Raw genomic sequence first — 23,196 nt, 5'->3', positions numbered from 1 at the left:
TCATACTGAAGAGTTCTAACAAAACGTGGTCCACAGGAGGAGGGGTTGGCAACCCACTCCAATATTCTTGCCTGGAGAACCCGATGGACAGTATGAAAAGGCAAAAAGATATGACACCAGAAGATGAGCGCCCCCCCCCCCCCCGATAGGAAGGTGTCCAATATGCTACTGGGGAAGAGTGGAGGGCAATTACGAACAGCTCCAGGAGAATGAAGCGGCTGGGCCAAAGTGGGAACAGCACTCACCTGTGGATGCATCTGGTGGTGAAAGTAAAGTCTGACAATGTAAAAAACAATGTTGCATAAGAACCCGGAATGTAAGGTCCATGAATCAAGGTAAATTAGATGTGGACAAGAAGGAGATGGCAAGAGTGAACACTGACATCTTAGGAATCAGTGAACTAAAATGGATGGGAATGGGCAAATTTAATTCAGATGACTATAATGTCTACTACTGTGGGCAAGACTCCCTTAGAAGAAGTGGAGTAGCTCTCACAGTCAATAAAAGAGTCCACAATGCAGTACTTGGGTGCATCCTCAAAAATGACAGAAAGATATTGGTTCATTTCTAAGGCAAACCATTCAACATCAGAGTAATCCAAGTCTATGCCCAAACACTGATGCTGAAGAAACTGAAGTTGACCGGTTCTATGAAGACCTACAATACCTTCTAGAACTAACACCAAAAAAGATGTCCTTTTCATCCTTGGACTGCAAGGAGATCCAGTCAATCCATCCTAAAAGAGATCAATCCTGGGTGTTCATTGGAAGGTCTGATGTTGAAGCTGAAGCTCCAATACTTTGGCCACCTCATGCGAAGGGTTGACTCATTGGAAAAGACCCTAATGCTGGGTAGGATTGGGGGCGGGAGGAGAAGGGGACGACAGAGGATGAGATGGTTGGATGGCATCACCGACTCGATGAACATGGGTTTGGCTAGACTCCGGGAGTTGGTGATGGACAGAGAGGCCTGGCGTGCTGCAATTCATGGGGTCGCAGAGAGTCGGACACGACTGAGTGACTGAACTGAACTTTCATCCTTGGGGATTGGAATACAAAAGTAGGAAGTCAAGAGATACCTGGAATAACAGGCAAGTTTGGCCTTGGTGTATCAAATAAAGCAGGGCAAAGGCTAGCAGAATTTTGTCAAGAGAACACACTGGTCATAGCAAACGCCCTTTTCCAAAAACACAAGACATGACTCTACACATGGACATAACCAGGTGGTCAATACCAAAGTCAGATTGATTATATTCTTGAAGCCGAGGATAGAGAAGCTCTATACCTAGAGCCAGAGCTGAGTGTGGCTCAGATCATGAGCTCCTTATTGCAAAATTCAGGCTTAAATTGAAGAAAGTAGGGAAAACCACTAGGCCATTCAGGTATGACCTAAATCAAATCCCTTATGGTTACACAGTGGAGCTGATGAATAGATTCAAGAGATTAGATCTGGTAGAGACAGTGCCTCAAGAACTATGGACATTTATATGAGGTTATTATTAAATGAGGTTTATAACATTGTACAGGAGGCAGCGACCAAAACCATCGCAAAGAAAAAGAAATGCAAGAAGGCAAAGTGGTTGTTTGAGGAGGCTTTACAAATAGCTGAGGGAAGAAGAGAAACAAAAGTCAAGGGAGAAAGGGAAAGGTACATGCCCTGGATGCACAGTTCCAGAGAACAGCAAAGAGAGATAAGAAAGCTTTCTTAAATGAACAATGCAAAGAAACAGAGGAAAACAACAGAATGAGAAAGACTAGAGACCTCCTCAGGAAAACGGGAGATATCAAGGGAACATTTCATGCAAGGATGGGCATGATAAAGGACAGAAATGGTAAGGACCTAAAAGAAGCAGAAAATATTAAGAAGAGGTGCAAAAATACACCGAACTATACAAGAAAGGCCTTAATGACCCAGATAACAATGATGGTGTGGTCACTCACCTAGTGTTGGACATCCTGGAGTGAGAAGTCAAGTGGGCACTAGGAAGCATATTATGAACAAAGCAAATTGAAGTGATGGAATTCTAGCTGAGCTATTTCAAATCTAAAAGATGATGCTGTGAAAGTGCTGCACTCAATATGCCAGCAAATTTGGAAAACTCAGCAGTGGCCACAGGCCTGGAAAAGTTGTTTTCATTTCAATCCCAAAGAAGGGCAATGCTAAAGAATATTCCAACTACCACACAATTGCACTCATTTCACATACTATCAAGGTAATGTTCAAAATTCTTCAAGCTAGGCTTCAACAGTAAGTGAACAAAGAACCTTCAGATGTACAGGCTGGGTTTAGAAAAGGCAGAGGAACCAGAGATCAAATTGGCAACATTCATTGGATCATGGAGAAAGCAAGGGAGTTCCAAAAAAACATCTACTTCTGCCTCATCAACCCTGCTAAAGCCTTTGACTGTGTGGATCACAACAAACTGTGGAAAATTATTAAAGAGATGAGAGTAGCAGACCACCTTGAGAAACCTATAAGCAGGTCAGAAACAACAATTAGAAATGGACATGGAGTAATGGACTGGTTCAAAATTAGTACAACAAGGCTGTATATTGTCACCTTGCTTATTTCACTTATATGCAGAGTACATCATGCAAAGTGCCAGGCTGGATGAAGCACAAGCTGGAATACAAGACTGCTGGGAGAAGAATCAACAACCACAGACATGTAGATGATACCACTCTAACGGCAGAAAGTGAAGAAGAACTGAAGAGCCTCTTTATGAAAGTGAAAGAGGAGAGTGAAAAAGCTGCCTTGAAACTCAACATTCAAAAAAAAAAAAAAGATCATGGCATCTGGTGCCATCACTTAATGGCAAAAAGTGGAAGCAGTGACAGAAGGCAAAAAGTGGAAGAAGTGACAGGTTTTATTTTCCTGGGCTCCAAAATCACTGTGAATGGTGACTGCAGCCATGTAATGAAAAGATGCTTGCTGTTTGGAAGGAAAGTGATGATAAACCTAGACAGTGTATTAAAAAGCAGAGATTTCACTTTGCTAACAAAGGTTCTTATAGTCAAAGCTATAGTTTTTCCAGTAGTCATGTATAGATGTGAGAGTTTTTTAAAAGGTCCTATATTCACATTGCTAAATTGTTTCCCATGAAGTTTATATTGTGAATTTGAAATTTTTGCTAGGACCTGTATTTGCCAAAATTGAATATTTTCTTTTTTTAAATGCCTTAATATATTTTAAATGAAACCTGAGTTGAACACTGTTCCTTCCATCTGTTGTTCTCAGTGTATGTTATTGTTGTTCAGTTGCTAAGTCGTGTCCAACACTTTGCGATCCCAATCTGTAACACACCATGTTTCTCTGTCCTCACAAGAAAGGCTGAGTTCCAATGAATTGATGCTTTCAAATTGTGGTGTTGGAGAAGACTCTTGAGAGTCCCTTGAACTGCAAGATCAAACCAGTCGTTCCTAAAGGAAATCAACCCTGAATATTCTTTGGAAGGACAAATGCTGAAGCTGAAGCTCCAATACTTTGGCCACCTGATATGAAGAGTTGACTCACTGGAAAAGACTCTGGTGCTGGGAAAGACTGAAGGCAAAATGTCAGAGAATGTTTAACAGGAGGATTCCTGTGCGCTGTTTTCTGTCTCTCATAAATCCTCTGTTCCTTATCAGCTCCTGGCACGTGGCTCCCAGGAGTGAGGAATGCATGCATTTCCTCCATTTGCTTTTCCATATGGTGTAAGTGATTATTTACGACCCTCTTCCTTTTGATATGGATTGTCTTCTAGCTTTATGACCCCTATTACTCCTTGTTTCCTTGGTAATTTGTAAGACTGGTCTTTTGATCTTTGTGGAAAAAGCTACCTTGTAAAACAGTATATATACTCACACATTGTTGAATAAAGCACCCTTGTTCCATCAGAGCTTGGGTCCCTGTGTCTTTCTTTCTCTCTTTCTATCTCTATCTCTTTTTCTCCGGCTAATTCTCTGGAGCGTGGAAACCCACTGAGCTCACTTTCTTGCCCGGGCTTTCAAGACCTCCTCGAGAGGACACCCTGTGCCTTTGTGAGCAGTGCAAGCCCTGTTCAAGGGTTTTATTGACTCTCTGCGTAAACCAGGGAATTTTAGCCTCTTTCTCTCTTTTACTTTCTTATCGTCAACTCCGGACCACCAGGTTCCAGTCCATTAAAGGACCGCAACAGCAAAAGAAGGGGCTAGCAGAGGACAAGATGGTTAGATAGCATCACCAACCCAATGGACATGAATCTGAACAAACTGTAGGGGATGGTGGAGGTCAGAGGAGCCTGCTGTGCTATGGTATGGGGTCACAAAGAGTGGGACGTGACTTAAGAGACTGAAGAACAACAATAGACCACGACGTAGAATTGATCCACTTGTGTTGTTTTAGGGACTTAATTATGGAGAAGGAAGAACACTTGTGTTGTTTTAGGGATTTAATTACAGAAAAGGAAGAAAAAAGTGATATGTCCCAACATGATTATTTCCAATAGATAAAAGCTGTAAATAAGCTGAAGTACCAACATCAGAAAAACAATTAAGGAAAAGTGATACATAACATGGACAGATTTTGTTCTCTGATATGACAGTGCCTAGAACTTAGCAGATACTCAATATTTGTTTAATAAATGAATAATTCTTTCACAGCAAATTAAATTTTAACCATGAAGATTGTAGAAAACTATAAAATGACTGTGATATAAAGTTAAAAATATGACATTTATTGAGGTACTACTGTGTGACTGGAACTAGTAAAACCTACGTATAGAATGATGACCGAGTGATGAACAAAATGATCCACTCTCACTGAGAACTCTGACCAATAGAGATTTCAGAGTCAATACTGACATTCAGTTAATGCTGTGTGTGTGTGAAAGGCGCTCAGTCACGTCCAACTCTTTGTGACCCCATGGGCTGTAGACTGCCAGGCTCCTCTGTCCATGGAATTCTCCAGGCAAGAATACTGGAGTGGGTAGCTGTTTCCTTTGCCAGGGGATCTTCCCAAACCAGGGATCAAACCCAGGTCTCCCACATTGCAGGCAGATTCTTTACCGTCTGAGCCATCAGGGAAGCCCATAAATGCTGTAACATATGTTTTTACTAAATGGCAATCTTTAGGAGAGGTTCTTAGACTTTCAATCAAACTTATTTTCAAATTGTAAACTATTTAGCAACCTTGATATTTAACTTTCCAGAAAGTGAAAGTGAAAGTCATTCAGTCATATTCAACTCTTTGCAACCCCATGGACTATGCAGTCCATGGAATTCTCCAGGCCAGAATGCTGGAGTGGGTAACCTTTCCCTTCTCCAGGGGATCTTCCTAACCCGGGGATTGAACCCAGGTCTCCCACATTGCAGGTGGATTCTTAACCATCTGAGCCACAAGATGCTGCTAAGTCACTTCAGTCGTGTCTGACTCTGTGCGACCCCATAGAGGGCAGCCCACCAGGCTCTCCCATCCCTGGGATTCTCCAGGCAAGAACACTGGAGTGGGTTGCCATTTCCTTCTCCAATGCAGGAAAGTGAAAAGTGAAAGTGAAGTCGCTCAGTCGTGTCTGATTCTTCACGACCCCATGGACTGCAGCCTACCAGGCTCTTCCATCCATGGGATTTTCCAGGCAAGAGTACTGGAGTGGGGTGCCATTGCCTTCTCTGAGTTGAGCCACAAGAGAAGCCCAAGAATACTGGAGTGGGTAGTCTATCGCTTCTCTAGCAGATCTTCCCTATCCAGGAATTAAACCGGGGTCTCCTGCATTGCAGGTGGATTCTTCACCAACTGAGCTATGAGGGAAGCCCCTAACTTCTGGGAACTGAACAAATTAAAAGCAACAGGTTAGATATGGGGTATCTGAAAACTGTAGGTATGTATATTACCCAAAAGAGAAGAATCAGTTAAAAAAAATGAAGATGTTTGCATTTCAATTTGTCAGAAATTGTGGTCACAAAGATGCAATGAGTCAAATGTTAAAATATGTTCCTTTGTTTAAGGAAGGAATTAAGTTCTAACAAATTTTAGAAACATTTTCATTAAAATATTTTGATACTTACAGAAATAAGCTTTGGGAAACTGAAAAGATGAAAAATTCAATAACGTTACAATGACCAATGCACTGGTTATTGGATTTTTTCCTCAGTCTGCCTAGGTGGTCTTTATTTTATAAAGCTGAAGTAAATATGTAGGTATATTCCCTTCCACTGCACAACAACTAATTTCCTGGTGGTTTTATTAGGAAGTGATAAACTAGGTTAACTGTTTGAGAGCTTTGATAAAATTGATGATGATTATAGGATAATGCTGTAAAAACAAAATAACCTAGTGAACATAAGGCAGTAGTATGGAGGACAGCATATTAAGTGCTCAACAAATGTTTGTATTTAAAACAGTAAAAGTTATGGCAATTTATTGCCCCTACAGTTAGAATGCAATTTGGAATTTGGAACTTCATTTAAAAAAAAATAAATAAATTTCTTAATGAAAAGATTCATAAAAATATATATGCTATTTTATATATACAAACACACACACATATATATATATACATATAAGCAGGATGCAGATATATAAACATCACAAAAAAAATTCTTTGGGCAATAAATGAAGCAGAAATATTTTGGCAAAAACATGGCACTACCATTCTAATAGTGGTTACTAACATGTATAATTCATTTATAGGCTGCTTACTTCCAAAAAGGATTTGATGTGACTTTTTGTTGTTGTTTTAATTAAGAGTAAAAACAAACTAAAACACTGTAAACTGGGAAAGGAAAAAAATCAAAATCTTGGGACAAAAGACTTCTTAATATTTAGAAACAGGTTACAGGTGCCACATCTGTCACTGAATACAAAGGAGGAACACTAAGATCTTTTTAAACAGCTGCACAATGTGGCTTCTGGGGGAGGAAAAACCTTTTCTCTATCCGCTTATATTTGTCTTTGGAAGCCTTTAAATTAAACTGACAATAAGATTAACAAGAGGAAAGGCAAAATCTATTCACAAGCTCACAAAGGTCGTGGTTCAAAGAAATGGCTAGAATTTAGTTTATATACCATCTTAATAGGGGAAGAGGAGAGGGAGAAAGGATACTTAACAGTCATACAAATGACTTTTAGTGAAGACAAAATGGACCTTTAGGAAAATAGATGGGAGTTATGATAATCTTGTGACAATGTCTGTTTAATGCAATTTCTCATCTGGAAATCTTCCTTAAAAATGATTTGAGGCATTTGAATTCTTTTGGAAGTGTCTGCTTTTAGGCAGACAGTGGGGGTGGGAGGCGGTTCAGACGAAATCTTTTTTTTTAGCCTCTGTTGTTTCTTAGACATCTTCAGCTCAAAATAATCTTTATGCCACAGTGGTATATTCTGGATGCCTTCATAGATTCAGAAAAAGATGATCAAGAGAGAATAAATATGATGTCAAGAAAAATACACTGGCAAGAGCATTAAGTAGTCCTGGCAAAAATATCAGTCAGACATGAAAATCCTAAATTATACATTGATAAATTTTCATTATCTTTATCCATAATAAGACTATCCTTAAATGTATTAGAAGTTAAAACCTCTGGAAAATAAGAATATTTATTGGAAGTAAAATGGGTTTTTTATAAAGCATACTTTATCTCCTAACTTTACCAGTTTTTTTTCACTCTGGAATAAAGAGGTGGAGGGGGAAAAAGTCCTTGGAAATACCTAATTGAGAATAAGGCACTGGTTGTCTTCTAGGTTTAATAAAGAATTTCTGAGGATAATATAAATTCAGTTATCATCTCTATAGATATTTTAAAATTACCTCTAATTTCTTGGCACAAGGTCCACTAACAAGCGCAACCACACCATGGTCAGATACCTAAGCACAGGGAAAAAGAACACAGCACATAAATGGAGATGATGGAAGCATATTTTTCTAAAAATTATTATTTAGATATTGTTTTATTTCCTCCCATTTAGCAAACATGTGTTTTAGCCACACATACCTTCCATCCTTACTTAAAACAATTGAGGGGAGGGTGCCAAATTATATTGCAATTATTTAAGTATCAAAATATGAAGTCAATAATTTCAGCAACAACAAAAAAATTGTGTTCTGATGAATTATGGAAATATACTGGGCAAATAAATACATATAGTCTCTACATTTCAAGTTTTATTTCATTTACCTGAGTAGCTGAAAAATCAACACACTGCAAAAATGCGCAGTTTTCTCCTAATGCCTGCAAGGACACATCAGTAATACCTAAGCAGCCTCCTAAATCAATGATCTTTAACAGCCGGCAATTGAGTGCAAGAGCAAGGACTCCTTCATCAGTGAGATTGCAGCATCTTTTCAAAGAAGCTTCATGCAGGTAAGAACAAGATGAAGCCACAGCTTTTATTCCTGAGGGAAAATATAATTCTGTGTCAATGAATTATAGATGTTTATATATGAGACATGTGACTGATTTTTATTTTAGTAATCACCAGTGCTGATATATCCAATTAGCCTTTTCCAAAGTAGTTCATGTGGGGAATATACTATTTTTTCAGTGATGCTGTCATTATTTAAAACTCTTTTAGAATGTTTCAAGAATTCTCTATACAATCTGTAGTATATTCTTCAGAATATCTGCAATTAATGACATGCCATTTGTATGATTAGATTTGCTTTTAGGAAATGACCAAAAATCATTCAGAACCAAATTAGGTAATTAAATAGTAGATGATTCTCCTTTTTGTTAAAAGTTTTAAAGTAATAAAGTTAATTTTCTTGTAGACTCTGAAAAGAAATCAAAAGTTAAATGTTGCAAATGTCTTAAGTAATAGCTTTCGTGCTTATCCTTAGAAATCATACCCACGTTTCTGTGTTTTCTCCTCCCTCTTTGATTCCACCCTTTCCTACCACCATGCTCCTTCTCTGTTAGCCTGGACGAACCTTAGATTTTACCGAGGGTCAAGAAAAGAGAGGCCCTTAAATCCAAGTAAACTGATGTAAAAGCATTTTGGTGACAGGTACGTGATGATGTGCCATATAAATAACAAAAGTACTGAAGGAATGCTGGGCCCTTCAGTCATGGACAAACATTATAGCACTGTTAAAAGACACCTTTATGGGCAAAATACACAAAATGGAAGATGGTAAATTCATGTGTAGGTCCTTTTTATTGTTTACTATGTCTTAAGAAAGAACTCTTACTTTATTCATTAGTGTTCAGCATGAAAGTTCTTTTTAGAGAGTCAGTATTTGTGTAAACATTTTAAAATTTATGCTTCCTTGCAATATTATGAATATCCTAACTTGCTAACCAAGCTAATTGTAAAATAGAGCCAACTACCTACAAAATTTTCCAGAAACCTAGGTAGCCAAATAACTCCCTCTTTCTTATATTGAAAAGAGTAAAAATTTTATATTTTTAAAAAATGGTAAAAATCCATTAATTCATGTAACAGTCACACTGATACATGCAGTCTGCCTGGTTATAAAACACTGTAACTGGACAAGGTCGGTACCAAACCCAATTTCAGCTTCCTGCCACTCAGAAGGTCAATACTCAAGAGACAAGCGTAGCTGGAGAACTTAAAGTTGCTTTAGTCAGGAAGCCGGCAAACTGGGAAGATGGTAGACTGACGTCCTTAAGAGCATCTCCAAGTTGCCAGTTGGGAGATGCCTGTGTGAGGGAGGGGGCCGCAAGGTACACAAGCAGTTCATACACAATTCTCAGATTGGCTGGCATCAAGGTAAAGTTTCAAACATCACCAGTCTTCTGGTTTCAACTGGTCTGGGGTCTACATGCTTGCAGTCAGCAGTTTTCATCTGGTCTGCTTCCTGTGAAAACAACTTAGGAGTGTGTGTTAGATCTTTATATCTTTCCGAGAACTGGGTGTTTGGTGCTTTTGCTATGTGACTGGCTTATAGTCTAAATTGTTTCAGCTTCCCTGCCTATGTCCTTGAGGTTGGTATCTGGAATTAAGCAAGCAAGATTAGTTCTTTTTCAGTCAATTAGTCATTGTCTAAAATAGTTTTGAGGCATGCTTAGGTCAGCAGGAGTGGAAAATACATGTTTCAAGTTTTGTGCAGCTCAAAATGAGGCAACTTGAAAATACACATTTCAAGTTTTGTGCAGTTCAAAATGGGGCAGTTCTGGCTACAAAGCTATGTGTTATACAGGATGATAGGAGAGAATCTAGTAAATATATGCTAACGATTTAACTTTCTGTTGTAATATTACAACAAAAAAGTCTTAACAAAGTTATGAACTGGTCATTTCTTGCTTCACTATACTAGGCAAAATATTTAAAATATTTATCTAGCCATGTTTATTTTAAATATGTTTAAAATTTAAGTACTGACAATGTATTTCCTAACTTTCAGTACTGATTGTAAGCAAGAATTCTAATTAGGATTCTCTAGTTTATTTTGAATATTTTTATTGATAAATACAGTTTCTATTTTTTTGACACCTTCATACTGTTCATGGGGTTCTCAGAACTGACTCACTGGAAAAGACTCTGATGCTGGGAAAGATTGAAGGCGGGAAGAGAAGGGGACGACAGAGGATAAGATGGTTGGATGGCATCACCAACTCAATGGACATGAGTTTGAGCAAGCTCCGGGAGTTGGTGATGGACAGGGAAGCCTGGCGGGCATGCTGCAGTCCATGGGGTAGCAAACAGTTGGACACGACTGAGCGACTGAACTGACTGACATCTTCATACTATCTTTTAACATATTTTCTGCTTCTCTGCTCCAAAACTATGGTGAATAGTTCTCTACCAATAAGTTCAGTGTTAATAAACATACCTTTTGAAGTTATGGAAATTCTGTTTTCTTTTGAGGAATTTAAATTTAATTTCTTCAGTTTTCTGCAGTTACACAGGTGCAGGAGAGCAGTATCTGAAATATCACAGCTTCGGAGATCTAGAGTTTGGACTTCAGGATGTAAAATCTATAATACATACATTATTTTGAAAAATTAAAATTTCCTATAAACATAAATATTTATTCCATATTCAGTGTTTTGATGGTCATAACAGAGAAGAGGCAGGTGAAAACTATAGCAAAGAATACAGAAATGCATTTGTGTGGAGACAGGTACAAAAAGCAGAAAAAACCAAGTCTACTTCCAACTGAGGGTGCAGCTTATAGTGTTCCCAAAGTTGTACTGGGACAGAGCTCTACTGAGACAGCTGGTACAGAATAAGAACCCATTAGATAAGGAAGCAGAACCAAGGTAGTGGGGTGTGTATCCTCTTCCAGTAGTTTCTGGCTATCATGAGAGATTCTAGCTACGTGCCTCTTTGCTCAGCAGATACGAGTCTTTAATCTCTGTAGGCAGTGAGTGATGATAGTTGCAAACCCATTTTACAGTTAAGAGAAATGAGGTTCAGTGTCAGAAAGAGTGGCAAAGCTGGTATTTTTATTCAGGCCAGAAGCTTTACTATACATTCTCTCTTACAGAATTGTTAATTTTAGCTTAATTAGGGAAAGGGCTTCCTGGGAAGCTCAGTTGGTAAAGAATCTGCCTATAATGTGGGGGACCTGGGTTCAATATCTGGATATGGAAGATCCCCTGGAAAAGGGCATGGCAACCCACTCAGTAATCTTGCCTGGAGAATCCCATGGACAGAGAAGTCTGGTGGGCTACAGTTCGTGGGGTGCAAAGAGTCAGACATGACTGAGCAACTAACATTTATATAGGGAAAGGGAGTAATATAAGTTAGATGGAGTGAGGTAGCCAGAAGAAGAATGAAAAGAGTTTAGAAGAATGATTTTTAACTGATTGTTATCCCTGAATGGATAAAATCAATCTAGTAGGCTATGATCAACATTTTTTAATTGAAATAAGACATACTAGAATAAAACAGAAAATATCCAAGTGTACTGCACACTGTACTGTTACACGTAGGTGTGATTTGAGTCTTAGAGTCACAATGTAACATTCATATTTCTTCTTGTGGGTCTTTATTTTTGCCATTTGTTTTTTCACTCTGCATTTTAATTTTTTCTAGATTTACTAAGGTATACTTAACCAAAAAGTTCAACATTTCTTGAAAATATGCAGTTCATGGAGGTACCATGAAGACAAGGGGAATAACTGAAGGAACAGTGGGAGAAGATTTTTAATTTTTATTTTGTTTGTTTTTTGGCTGCTCAGCATATGCGATCTTAGTTCCCCAACCAGGAATGAAATCTGTACCCCCTGCATTGGAAGCGCTGAGTCTTAACCTCTGGACCCCCAGGGAAGTCAATGGGAGATTTTTTTAGAAGCTTTTACACAAGGACATTATGGTTATCTGGAGAAAAACAGAACTTTAGTATATTCTAAAATTACTCATCCTAATATAAAACATTGTTCCAAAAATCTGAAATCATAGCTGAACAGTAAAATATAATAAGCTTGCTTTATATTTGTATATATTCTTACCTCACTTATGTTTGAATCTGTTATCTGCCCCTGCACGCTCATAATTTTGATGAGTCTATCTTTTATGTTGGGTGGCAAAGGCTTAATGTCTGTGATATATCTAGAAATATTCTTCATGAAGCACCAAAGGCATCTGGAATACAAATACAACACAGTAAATTACACTATACAGGTACTGACTCCTAATATTTGTTTAATGCATTTGTTAGCACTTAGTTCTTTCATAAACAAGAAAGAAAAAATGGTTGTATATTTTAAATGAATATTTACAACTTAAGCTTGGTAAGATTCAAAAGCCTCAGTTATGAACAAGTTGCCCTTTTCCTCTACAACTTTTTCTCAGCATCCATCACTTACTAAAATGCATTCTAAATGACAAAGAATTTTTCTTAAGTCAGTCTCTCCAATTCCTAAGATATACAGTTACTACCAAGTTTTCAGTCACATATATTCCTAAACTTTAAACTAGGGCCTACTAATTGACAAATTTTATGTGTTAGTCCAACAAACTTGCTTTCACTATTTTTCTTAAAAATTGTACAGGTATAAGAACCAAGAAAGAACTGTAACAACAAAGATTTCACAACTAGTACAAATCAGAGAGATCATAAACTTAGTGCCAGTATTATGTATCACAGAGTTATCAAGGCAGGCAACAACCAAGACCCATACGACCAACATACTTCATATTGATATGTGGCCTGAAATTCCAACTATCTGAGATAATTGTATGTTAAATAAATACAAATCTTTCTTAGTTTCTGCCTACAAATACTTTCACACATACACACTTGAATTTTTTTAGTGCAGTCTTTTTCTTTCCTTCTTTTGGTTGCCTTTGCCTTTCTTTCTCCTATCTTTTCCCCTTCCATTAGTTTAGTTTCTCATGCTATTCCTTGTATATTCTTATTTTTCCTCTGTGCTTGTACACACACACACACATTCACTCACACATGTATCTGTGTTCTCACACATACATTTTAAAGGTTAGGTTAGGGGTGGGGAGAGATCCCTGTTTCTTAGAATGGCATCAGTGTATACTCACTTTTCTACAAACTCTTTCATTTAATAATAATTCTTTAAAGCATCAAGTATAGTTTTAATTCTCCTTTAGTGGCTAAATATTGTATTTCACAGTGTGGATGACTTAGTCATCCCCTATTGAGGAGCATTCCACTGTTTCTAGGATATATTAACATATGTTGTCAGATTATTTTCTTCATATTTCCATCAGCAGTGTTGGAGAGTTCCTTTTCATCTACATTGCTAAGCAGCAGATGTTATTGTTCATTTTATTTATTTATTTTTCCATTTATTTTCATTATGTCCATTTCCCAATCTCATTCCCCCACTCTAGGAAATCATTCTAATGTCTAATGTAGATCCTTTTGTTGTATGTGTCCTTTTAACATGATTGTTCTATGGATGTATTTCTAATTTATGTGTGTGGTATTCGTCATAGATTTGTTTAGTTTTTCACTGAGCACTATTTTTAAGATCTGCTTACTCTTAAATGTTGGCAGATATCGTGAGTGAAAAGTAGTATCTCATTACTACTTTAATTCTTATTTCTCTAATTGCTAGTAAATTTAACATCTTTTCATAAAGTTGCTGGCTATCTATTCCTCAAAATAATCTATTCATATCCTTTACCTATTTTGCTATGTTTTTTACTTAAATTTATGAGCTATTTTTGTAGTCAAATACATGACTGATTTTGTATGTGCTCTATAAATATTCAGAAAATCTATATTTTCTATCTGAGAGTTGTAATGTTCTCTTTCTGTGTATTATATATACGTGTCTAAATATCTCTCTCTGTGTATGTATATGTATGTGCACACGGATATATTATATGTGTGTTAATCTCTGTCGTGTCCAACACTTTGCAACCCCATGGACTGTAGGCTACCAGGCTCTTCTGTCCATGGGATTTTTCAGGCAAGAATACATTTCCTTCTCCAAGGGATCTTCCCAACCCATGGATCGAACCCAGGCCTCCAGCATTGCAGACAGGTTCTTTACCATATGAGCCACTGTGTATGTGATTATTCATTGATTAGTATCATTTAATTCTTCTATGTTCTTATTCTTTCTACTAAATCTGTAGAATTCTTAGTTTGCAATACTTGTATATTTTTAAAAATAGTTATTTATTTGGCTGTGCTGGGTCTTAGTTACAGCATGTGGTATCCTAGTTCCCTGACCAGGGATGGAAGCCATGCCGCTTGCAGTGAGAACATGGAGTCTTAACCACTGGACCACAAGGGAAGTCCCTTATCTTTCATTTTTGACTTAAAAACTCTCTAGTAATTGATTTTTGTAATTGTCAAGAGTCGTGCAGAACCTGAAGAGTTGATTCTACTTAGTAGTTTATGAGTTAGCTTTATTACCATTTTATGAATGCTGGCAGAAGAATGCTGGGTCAGTGAAAAATGACTTTATTACTCATGATAAGAGCAGTAGCCAGGGAACTTCCCTGGTGGTCCAGTGGTTAAAAATCTGCCTGCCAGTGTAGGGGCCTGTGGTTTGAACCCTGGTCCAGGAATTAAGAACCCACATGCGGCTGAGCAACTTAACCCCATACTTCACAACCACGAGCCTGTGCACCCTAGAGCCTGCGCTCCATAACAAGAGAAGCCACCGCAATGAGCAGAGTAGACCTTGGTCGCTGCAACTAGAGAAAGCCCATGGGCAGCAACAAAGACCCAGCTCAGTCAAAAATAAATAAATTAAAAAAAAGAAAAAGCGTAGTAGCTGGAGCTTCATGTTTGTGTTGGTTCCCCATGCCCCAGGTCCTACAGTATAATGTAGGAAGGTTGGTCCAGATAGATGTTTACTCATGTAGTGGGTTATATTACAAGACAGAAACACTGAGCTTGAGGGGGTTCACCATTTTTATAGCAAACTGAAGCAAGTCTGCTCTTTTTGGAAGGAGGAAATACTTCATCTCTCAAGGCTGTTTACTACAAATGCAACCTTGAAAAAAGGCCTAGGTAATCAAGGCCCTGCATTCTTGGTATACCCAGCAAGAATGTGCAGGTCCATGGTGTTGCCTCTTCCAACAATCCACCCCAATAAGTTCTTGGCTGAATTCAAATATTCATGGAAGTACGCCACTCTATCAGCTACTTTAATTTGACCAACAGAGGCTAAAACCTAATCTGTTCAGTTTGTCTCTTAAAGCACTTAATTAAAGCTACTATCAATAGCCAACTCATTGGAAAAGACCCTGATCCAAGGAAATATTGAAAGCAAAGGAGAAAGGAGTGGCAGAGGATGAGGTAGTTAGATAGCATCACTGACTCAATGGACACGAAATTGAGCAAACTGTCGGAGACAGTGGAGGATAGAGGAGGCTGGTGTGCTACAGTCCACAGGGCCACAAAGAGTTGGATATGTGACTTAGTGAGTGAACAACTATCAGTAGTACTCCAAGCAGCAGGATAAGGCCAACCTGCAGTAACGACCTCAAAAGTAACTGCTGGGCCCCAGATTCAGCTAACTGTGAAAAAGTGTGGAGTGGGGGAAGGGAACCAGTAGGTCTTATTTTCAACACACTGGATGTGGTCAAAGTCCAGTCTATCACCTCTTATGAAACATACAAGGGAATTTAGGTGGTTATTTCAATGACTACATTTTTCTTTCTTAGGGCTTTTAATTTTCCTTAATTTATCTGTTATTTTATCTATATTCATCTCTTAAGGATAACTGTTCCTTTGTTTTTGAACATTTCCAATATATTTGTTTTAAAATATCTTTCAAGTTATTCTATTGTCCGTAGTTAATAAAGTGTCAATTGTCCTATTTTCTGTTGAGTCTCTTTCATGCTATTTTGTTCTTTAGGTACTTTGTAAATTTTGACTGTTAACACTTCTTTGGCAGAAGTAGGTTTGCGTGAGAATCCTGTGTTCTTTGTGTTGTGAAAGCAAACCTCATAGTGAAAGTTTGAGTTTTCCTCCACTTAAGGACATTGTCTTTGTCTGGTTGAATTGCAATAACAAAATGCCATAGATTGGATAGATTTGTTAAACAAAAGAATTTCCACAGTTCTGGATGCTAGAAGTCTAAGATCAAAGTGCCAGCATGGTTGAGTTAGGGTTCTCTTCCTGATTCACAGCTGGAACCTTCTTTCTGTGTCCTCTTATGGTAGAAGGGGCTAGGGATTTCTCTGGAGCTTCTTTGTAAAGACAGTAATCCAATTTGTAAGATTTTGAAACGGAGCAGGACCCTATGGTCCTTACCCCTATTCCATGTCCTCTGTCTGCCTTTTGTCTGTGGAAAACTTTAGACAAAGAGAAAGTTTAATCAGAGAAGTGAGAAATGTGGAAAACAAAGAAAAACAGTCAAAAGAGACCAAATAATAATGTAGGCATTCATTTCAGTTCAGTTCAGTCGCTCAGTAGTGCCCGACTTTTTGCAACCCCATGCCGCAGCATGCCAGGCCTCCTTGTCCATCACCAACTCCCAGAGTCTACCCAAACTCATGTCCATCGAGTCGGTGATGCCATCCAGCCATCTCATCCTCTGTCGTCCCCTTTTCCTCCTGCCCCCAATCCTGCCCAGCATCAGGGTCTTTTCCAATGAGTCAACTCTTTGCATGAGGTGGCCAAAGTATTGGAGTTTCAGCTTCAACATCAGTCCTTCCAGTGAACACCCAGGAGTGATCTCCCCTAGGATGGACTGGTTGGATCTTCTTGCAATCCACGGGACTCTCAAGAGTCTTCTCCAACACCACAGTTCAAAACCATCAATTCTTCAGCACTCAGCTTTCTTCACCGTCCAACTCTCACATCCATACATGACTATTGGAAAAACCATAGCCTTGACTAGACGGACCTTTGTTGGCAAAGTAATATCTCTGCTTTTTGATATGCTATCTAGGTTGGTCATAACTTTCCTTCCAAGGAGTAAGTGTCTTTTAATTTCATGGCTGCAATCACCATCTGCAGTGATTTTGGAGCCCAGAAAAATAAAGTCTGACACTGTTTCCACTGTTTCCCTATCCATTTTCCATGAAGTGATGGGACCAGATGCCATGATCTTAGTTTTCTGAATGTTGAGCTTTAAGCCAACTTTTTCACTCTCCTCTTTCACTTTCATCAAGAGGCTTTTTAGTTCTTCTTCACTTTCTGCCATAAGGGTGGTGTCATCTGCATATCTGACGTTATTGATATTTCTCCTGGCAATCTTGATTCCAGCTTGTGTTTCTTCCAGCCCAGCATTTCTCATGATGTACTCTGCATATAAGTTAAATAAGCAGGTTGACAATATACAGCCTTGACGTACTCCTTTTCCTATTTGGAACCAGTCTATTGTTCCATGTCCAGTTCTAACTGTTGCTTCCTGACCTGCATACAGGTTTCTCAAGAGGCAGGTCAGGTGGTCTGGTGTTCTCATCTCTTTCAGAATTTTCCACAATTTATTGTGAAGGTGAAAGAAGAGAGTGAAAAAGCTGGCTTAAAACTTAGCATTCAAAATACAAAGATCATGGCATCCATCCTATCACTTCATGGCAATGGATGGGGAAACAATTGAAACAGTGACAGACTTTATTTTCTTGGGCTCCAAAATCACTGTGGATGGTGACTGCAGCCATGAAATTAAAAGATGCCTGCTCCTTGGAAGAAAACCAATGACAGATCCAGACAGCATATTAAAAAGCAGAGACATTACTTTGCCAACAAAGGTCTGTATAGTCAAAGTTATGGTTTTTCCAGTAGTTATGTATGGATGTGAGAGCTGGACAATAAAAAAGGCTGAGCGTCAAATAAATGATGCCTTTGAACTGTGGGGCTAGAGAAGACTCTTGAGAGTCCCTTGAACTGCAAGGGGATCAAACTAGTCCATCCTAAAGGAAATCAACCCTGAATGTACATTGAAAGGACTGATTCTGAAGCTGAAGCTCCCATACTCTGGCCACCTGATGCAAAGAGCCGATTCATTGGAAAAGCCCCTGATGCTGGGAAAGATTGAAGACAGGAGGAGAAGGGGACAACAGTGATGGTTGGATGGCATCACTGACTCAATGGACATGCATTTGAGCAAACTCCAGGAAATGGTGAAGGACAGGGAAGTGTGGCATGCTGCAGTCCATGGGGTCTCAAAGAGTCAGACACCACTGATCAACTGAATGATGATGACGATTTCATCTATTTCATGAGACATTGTCATCACATCTTCACTTCTTTTGTTTTCCTTTTTTTTTGAAATTGAGGTGAAACTCACATAATATGAAATTAACCTTTTAAAGTGTAAAATTCCTTGGCATTTTGTATATTCATATTGTGTAACCACCCCTTCTATCCACTTATAAAATGGTTTCATTAGCCCAAAAGAAAATTTACATTTACTAAGGAGTCAGTTTCCATTCCGCTCTTTCCCTAGTACCTGGAAACCACCAATATGCTTCTTCTGCTATGGAATTTCCTGTTTTAGATATTTCATATAAATTTATTCATATAAATGTGAACTTTTATGTCTAGTTTCTTCCATTTAGCATAATGTTTCTCAGGTTCATCCATGTTGTAGCATATATCAGTACTTCATTCCTTTTAATGGTTGAATGATATTTCATTGTATGGATATACCACATTTTGTGTATTGATTCATTGGTGATGGACATATTGGTTGTTTCCACATTTGGATTGCTGTGATCAGTGTTGCTATGAATATTTGTGTAGAAATATTTGAGTACTCAATTTCAATTATGTTGGGTATATACCTAAGTGGTCATGTATGGATGTGAGAGTTGGACAGTGAAGAAAGCTGAGTGCCGAAGAATTGATGCTTTTGAACTGTGGTGTTGGAGAAGACTCTTGAGTGTCCCTTGGACTGCAAGGAGATCCAACCAGTCCATCCTAAAGGAGATCAGTCCTGGGTGTTCATTGGAAGGACTGATGTTGAAGCTGAAACTCCAATACTTTGGCCACCTCATGCGAAGAGTTGACTCATTGGAAAAGACCCTGATGCTGGGCAGGATTGGGGGCAGGAGGAAAAGGGGACGACAGAGGGTGAGATGGCTGGATGGCATCACTGACTTGATGGACATGGGTTTGGGTAAACTCCAAGAGTTGTTGATAGACAGGGAGGCCTGGCGTGCTGCGATTCATGGGGTTGCAAAGAGTCGGACACGACTAAGCGACTGAACTGATATACCTAAGAGTGAATTTCTGGGTAAAAATGGTAATTCTATGTTTAACTTTTTGAGGAACTGCCAAACTATTTTTACCCTTACTTCTCTAAGTATGGCATAATTTAGTTCTTTGAACATATTTATAGTAGTTTTTTTAAATCTTTGCTAAGTCCAACATCTGAGTCCTCTTAAAGGTAGTTTCTGGTAAATAAAAGCTGTTACCATTGTCCTGGGCCTCCCTTAGGTCCAGGGGTCAGAAAATTATGACCTATGGGCCAAATCTGACCTGTTATTTGCTTTTATAAATGAAGTTTTCTTAGAACACAGCCATGTCTGTTCATTTATGTGTTGTCTATGGCTGCTTACACACTATAATGACAGAGCTGAGACTGTATTTCTTGAAAGACTGAAAATATTTACTGTCTAGAACTTATAAGCAGTTTGCCAATACCTACCTTAGACAATGTAATACTACTAAGATTAAGCCATATGTTTTTACTGACTTTTGGACTATTGCCAACTGCCTAGTCACTTGGTCTGCAATTTGGAAGACTACAGATGGGCAAATTAAAGATATTCCTCTTTAGGACTGTGAACTATAGAAACAAATTATAGCTGATATATATATCGCAATGGCTCATTCTCCAATGGAATGGGCTGGGATGACACTGTTAATTAAGTATGCCCTACCCAGATCCCTGTCATTTCTACTGGAAATTCATCATTATACTGAACATGGTGACACGTCCACCATCATGGCTTAGGAAAGTAAGGATTACATGTGCCTGATGTTAAAACTACCATTACATGCCAGTCTTGTACCTTCTTTCCAAAGTTAACCTGTTTGTCTCCAAGTGAAATAGGCCCTCTCACTCCTGACAAGCTGACTATATTGAGCCTTTGACCACTTGTCTTGGCATCTCCACTGATCCCTCTTGTCATTATCTTTTCAGTTTATGGTGTCACTGTTCCAATCTGATAAACCAACTCCAGCCACAATGACTATAACATAAAATGTATTATGTTTTTGGCCTTTTAGACCATATTCAGTCAGACTGTATGATATCTTCTAATGCAAAGGTCCAGTCAATACTGGACCAATAGTCAAGGTATTTGATGGACACTTCATATTCCTTATCATCCTTGAGCTGTTGGTTTCAGTAAGAGATAAATGGAGTTTTTAAAAAAGTCAACTAGAGAGATTTCTAACTCTACCTGCTTCACCTTCTCCTGGTCCATACATCTTATTGAGGTAGTTTGGTCACTAAATGCGAGCATCCACTGAAAGAGTTCACATCTTCTTGGCCGCCTTCTAGACAAAGATCGGATGAAAGGGGTTATCTTGACCTATTTTGAAATTTTAGAATTCTACTTTTTACAGGCTGTTTGGTGGGGCTAATGGTGGCTTCTGAGAGGGCTCACAATGATGATTACTTCTCAGAACTGCTGCTTCCAATGTCTTTGTCCTCACAATTGGCCAGAGCCTCCCCTTGCCTCTGCAGGAGACCCTCTAATACTAGCAGCTAGATGCAGAACACTCTGAGGTCCTTGGTGATAGTACAGTTACAAGATGTGAGATGCCTGGGATCCTGAATTACCATGTGGAGGAAAGCCATCAGCCAACTAAGACTATCCACACTGGGTATTTACATGAATGAGAAATAAGCTTATTGTGTGTGACATTGCTAAACCCTTGGAGTTTATTGGTTATAAGTAACAGCCAGTATTACCTTAACTAATTACCTCTACTAATATTTATTAGTCACTCTCAATAAAGAAATAGAATTTTACTATGATATTTCCTGAACATGATGCATTTTTCTTTTCTCTAACAGCCACCCCAAGCCAGCCTGGTTGGTACACCTGAATGGCAACCTGGCCAAAAAGGAGCTTATGGAATTCAAACTTAATCTGGTTTTAGTCACTTGGTTTCTCCTTTCAGACTGAACTGATACTAGATCAGAGTCACTGGAGTCTAGATCTAGATCAGCAAACTATAACCCGTGGGTTGAGCCTGATCTTTTGCTTTTTTCCATAAATAAAGTTTTACTGAATCATAGCCATGACAGTTTATTATATATTATCTATTGTTGCTTTTGATCTACAAAAGCTCTCCTACAGAGCTGAAAATATTTCTCTTTGGCCATTTATAGGAAAAGTTTGCCAACCTCTGTCCTATGAAAATAATGACCACTCGGTTGAATAAACTGCTCACTAAGTCTCCCTGCAGTAGCCCATGCCCATCATGGTGGGAAATATAATGGATCCCTATAACTTTTGTAAAAATACTCTTATCTCTTCTGCACTTGACCTCTGCTGAGTAGGAGATGATTGGAAAAAAGTGATAGCATGTGTACTGGTAACGGGAACACCAATTTTGTGATCATAAGGGTAGCAATAACTCCAGAACCTGGAGAAGGAACACTTTAGATTCTGGGAAGTACTTAAGGAAGGGGAGAAATTCATGTTCCATTCATCCTCTAGACTCAGCACTGCACCCTGGCAAAACAATTAATATGATCCACCTGGGGCAAGTAGTAGCTGCAGCTGACAATCTGACCTACTGCTAGATTTCTCATCATTGTGTTTGTGCTATGATTACAGAAAAATTCATGTGAATATGGAAGACCCTGAACTATTCTGCTTTGCCTAGCCTCTCTTTATAAGGGTATGAAAAAGTTGACCAACACAATCTTGTTTCAATATGACAGATATAAACACAGGTTTCCCCTGATGTTCAAGTGATCTTGGGCTATTTTATGTGTAACAATCAAGGCTGCAACTACTCAGAGACATTGTCCCATGTGATAAAAACAAAACAATGTCATGGTGATCCAAATCAAGTTTAAAAGTAAATCCAAACTAGAGTATCTCTTTGTTTCATATGTTTCTATGTACAGAATAGGCCATGGGATATCTCTCAGTTGGATTTCTTTTTTGGCCCATCTATTGTTCCTGTCATTACTGATAACAGCACCAAAAATTAACAGGAAAATGTAAATGTCCTTGTGCAGGTCACAACGGACACCATCCTGGGCTTATGCTATGTCTTGGTTGTCTGAAATAAGACCTACTAGTCTCCCCTGTGATTAATCCCAGTTGTTTGAGTCTGGGATTCTGGAGGCATAGTTGAAGTCAATATTGCTGGTTGGCTTCATCCTCCTTTTGGGAGCAACATTAATAGCCTTAGTTGATTTCTATATGCCATAAATTAAATACATTTGGTCCTAGCCTCTGCCAATTAATCAGCATGGTAAAGAAGTGTCATGCCCATGTGATAATTTGTCAGATGCCAAGGTGGTAGGGCAAAAAGGTGAAATGTTGGGAAAGGCACTACCCTGTGATTTTTCATGGTCCTGCCTGTTTTGCTGAGAATGACAAAAAAACAAAACCCTGATACTCTATCTGGGCCTCTCTCAGGGTTCTCTTTACAATGAGCAACCTGTGGGATAAAGTAATGTCTCCCTCCAGGACAAAGAGGTTATTACTGCTTGCTATAAAATGCAGAATTTCCAAATTCAGAGTTTCTCTCCTGTAACACAACCCATCCTTTGGGTAGACATCTGTCTTGGCCTTCTGTGTTGCTGCCGTGTGTCTTGGAGGTCAAGGGGAAGTGACATAAGCATGCTAAGGCTCATGCTGCTTATTGTGCAATGAATAATAAAGTTCTTGATATCTCTGACCCAAGAC

At 38.7% G+C, this 23,196-nt stretch overlaps 1 protein-coding gene across 30 annotated transcripts in view; it reads right to left on the bottom strand.

Annotated features, from left to right (window-relative positions):
- AMN1 (antagonist of mitotic exit network 1 homolog) overlaps positions 1-23,196 on the bottom strand; it is an 81,441-nt gene that overhangs the window by 33,100 nt on the left and 25,145 nt on the right. For 14 of the 30 annotated variants that reach the window (XR_014082421.1, XR_014082422.1, XM_081591647.1 and 11 more), the window contains 4 exons: positions 12,372-12,504; positions 10,748-10,892; positions 8,130-8,347; positions 7,763-7,819 (listed from right to left, as the gene is read on the bottom strand). Coding sequence is in view for 24 of the 30 variants with exons in the window: in XM_081591631.1 (XP_081447757.1) it covers positions 7,763-7,819; positions 8,130-8,347; positions 10,748-10,892; positions 12,372-12,504 (553 nt within the window). In the remaining 6 variants the exon portion in view is untranslated. Of the gene's footprint in view, positions 1-7,762; positions 7,820-8,129; positions 8,348-10,747; positions 10,893-12,371; positions 12,505-20,721; positions 20,819-23,196 lie in introns of all 30 variants that reach the window. The other 16 variants (XR_014082425.1, XR_014082423.1, XR_014082424.1 and 13 more) reach the window with 2 other exon arrangements.

The sequence above is a fragment of the Giraffa tippelskirchi genome, chromosome 4 (assembly GCF_054371585.1).
Source record: "Giraffa tippelskirchi isolate mGirTip1 chromosome 4, T2T-mGirTip1v1.2.pri, whole genome shotgun sequence".
NCBI classification, from domain to species: Eukaryota; Metazoa; Chordata; class Mammalia; order Artiodactyla; family Giraffidae; genus Giraffa; species Giraffa tippelskirchi.
This window is presented reverse-complemented; position numbering and strand designations above follow the sequence as displayed.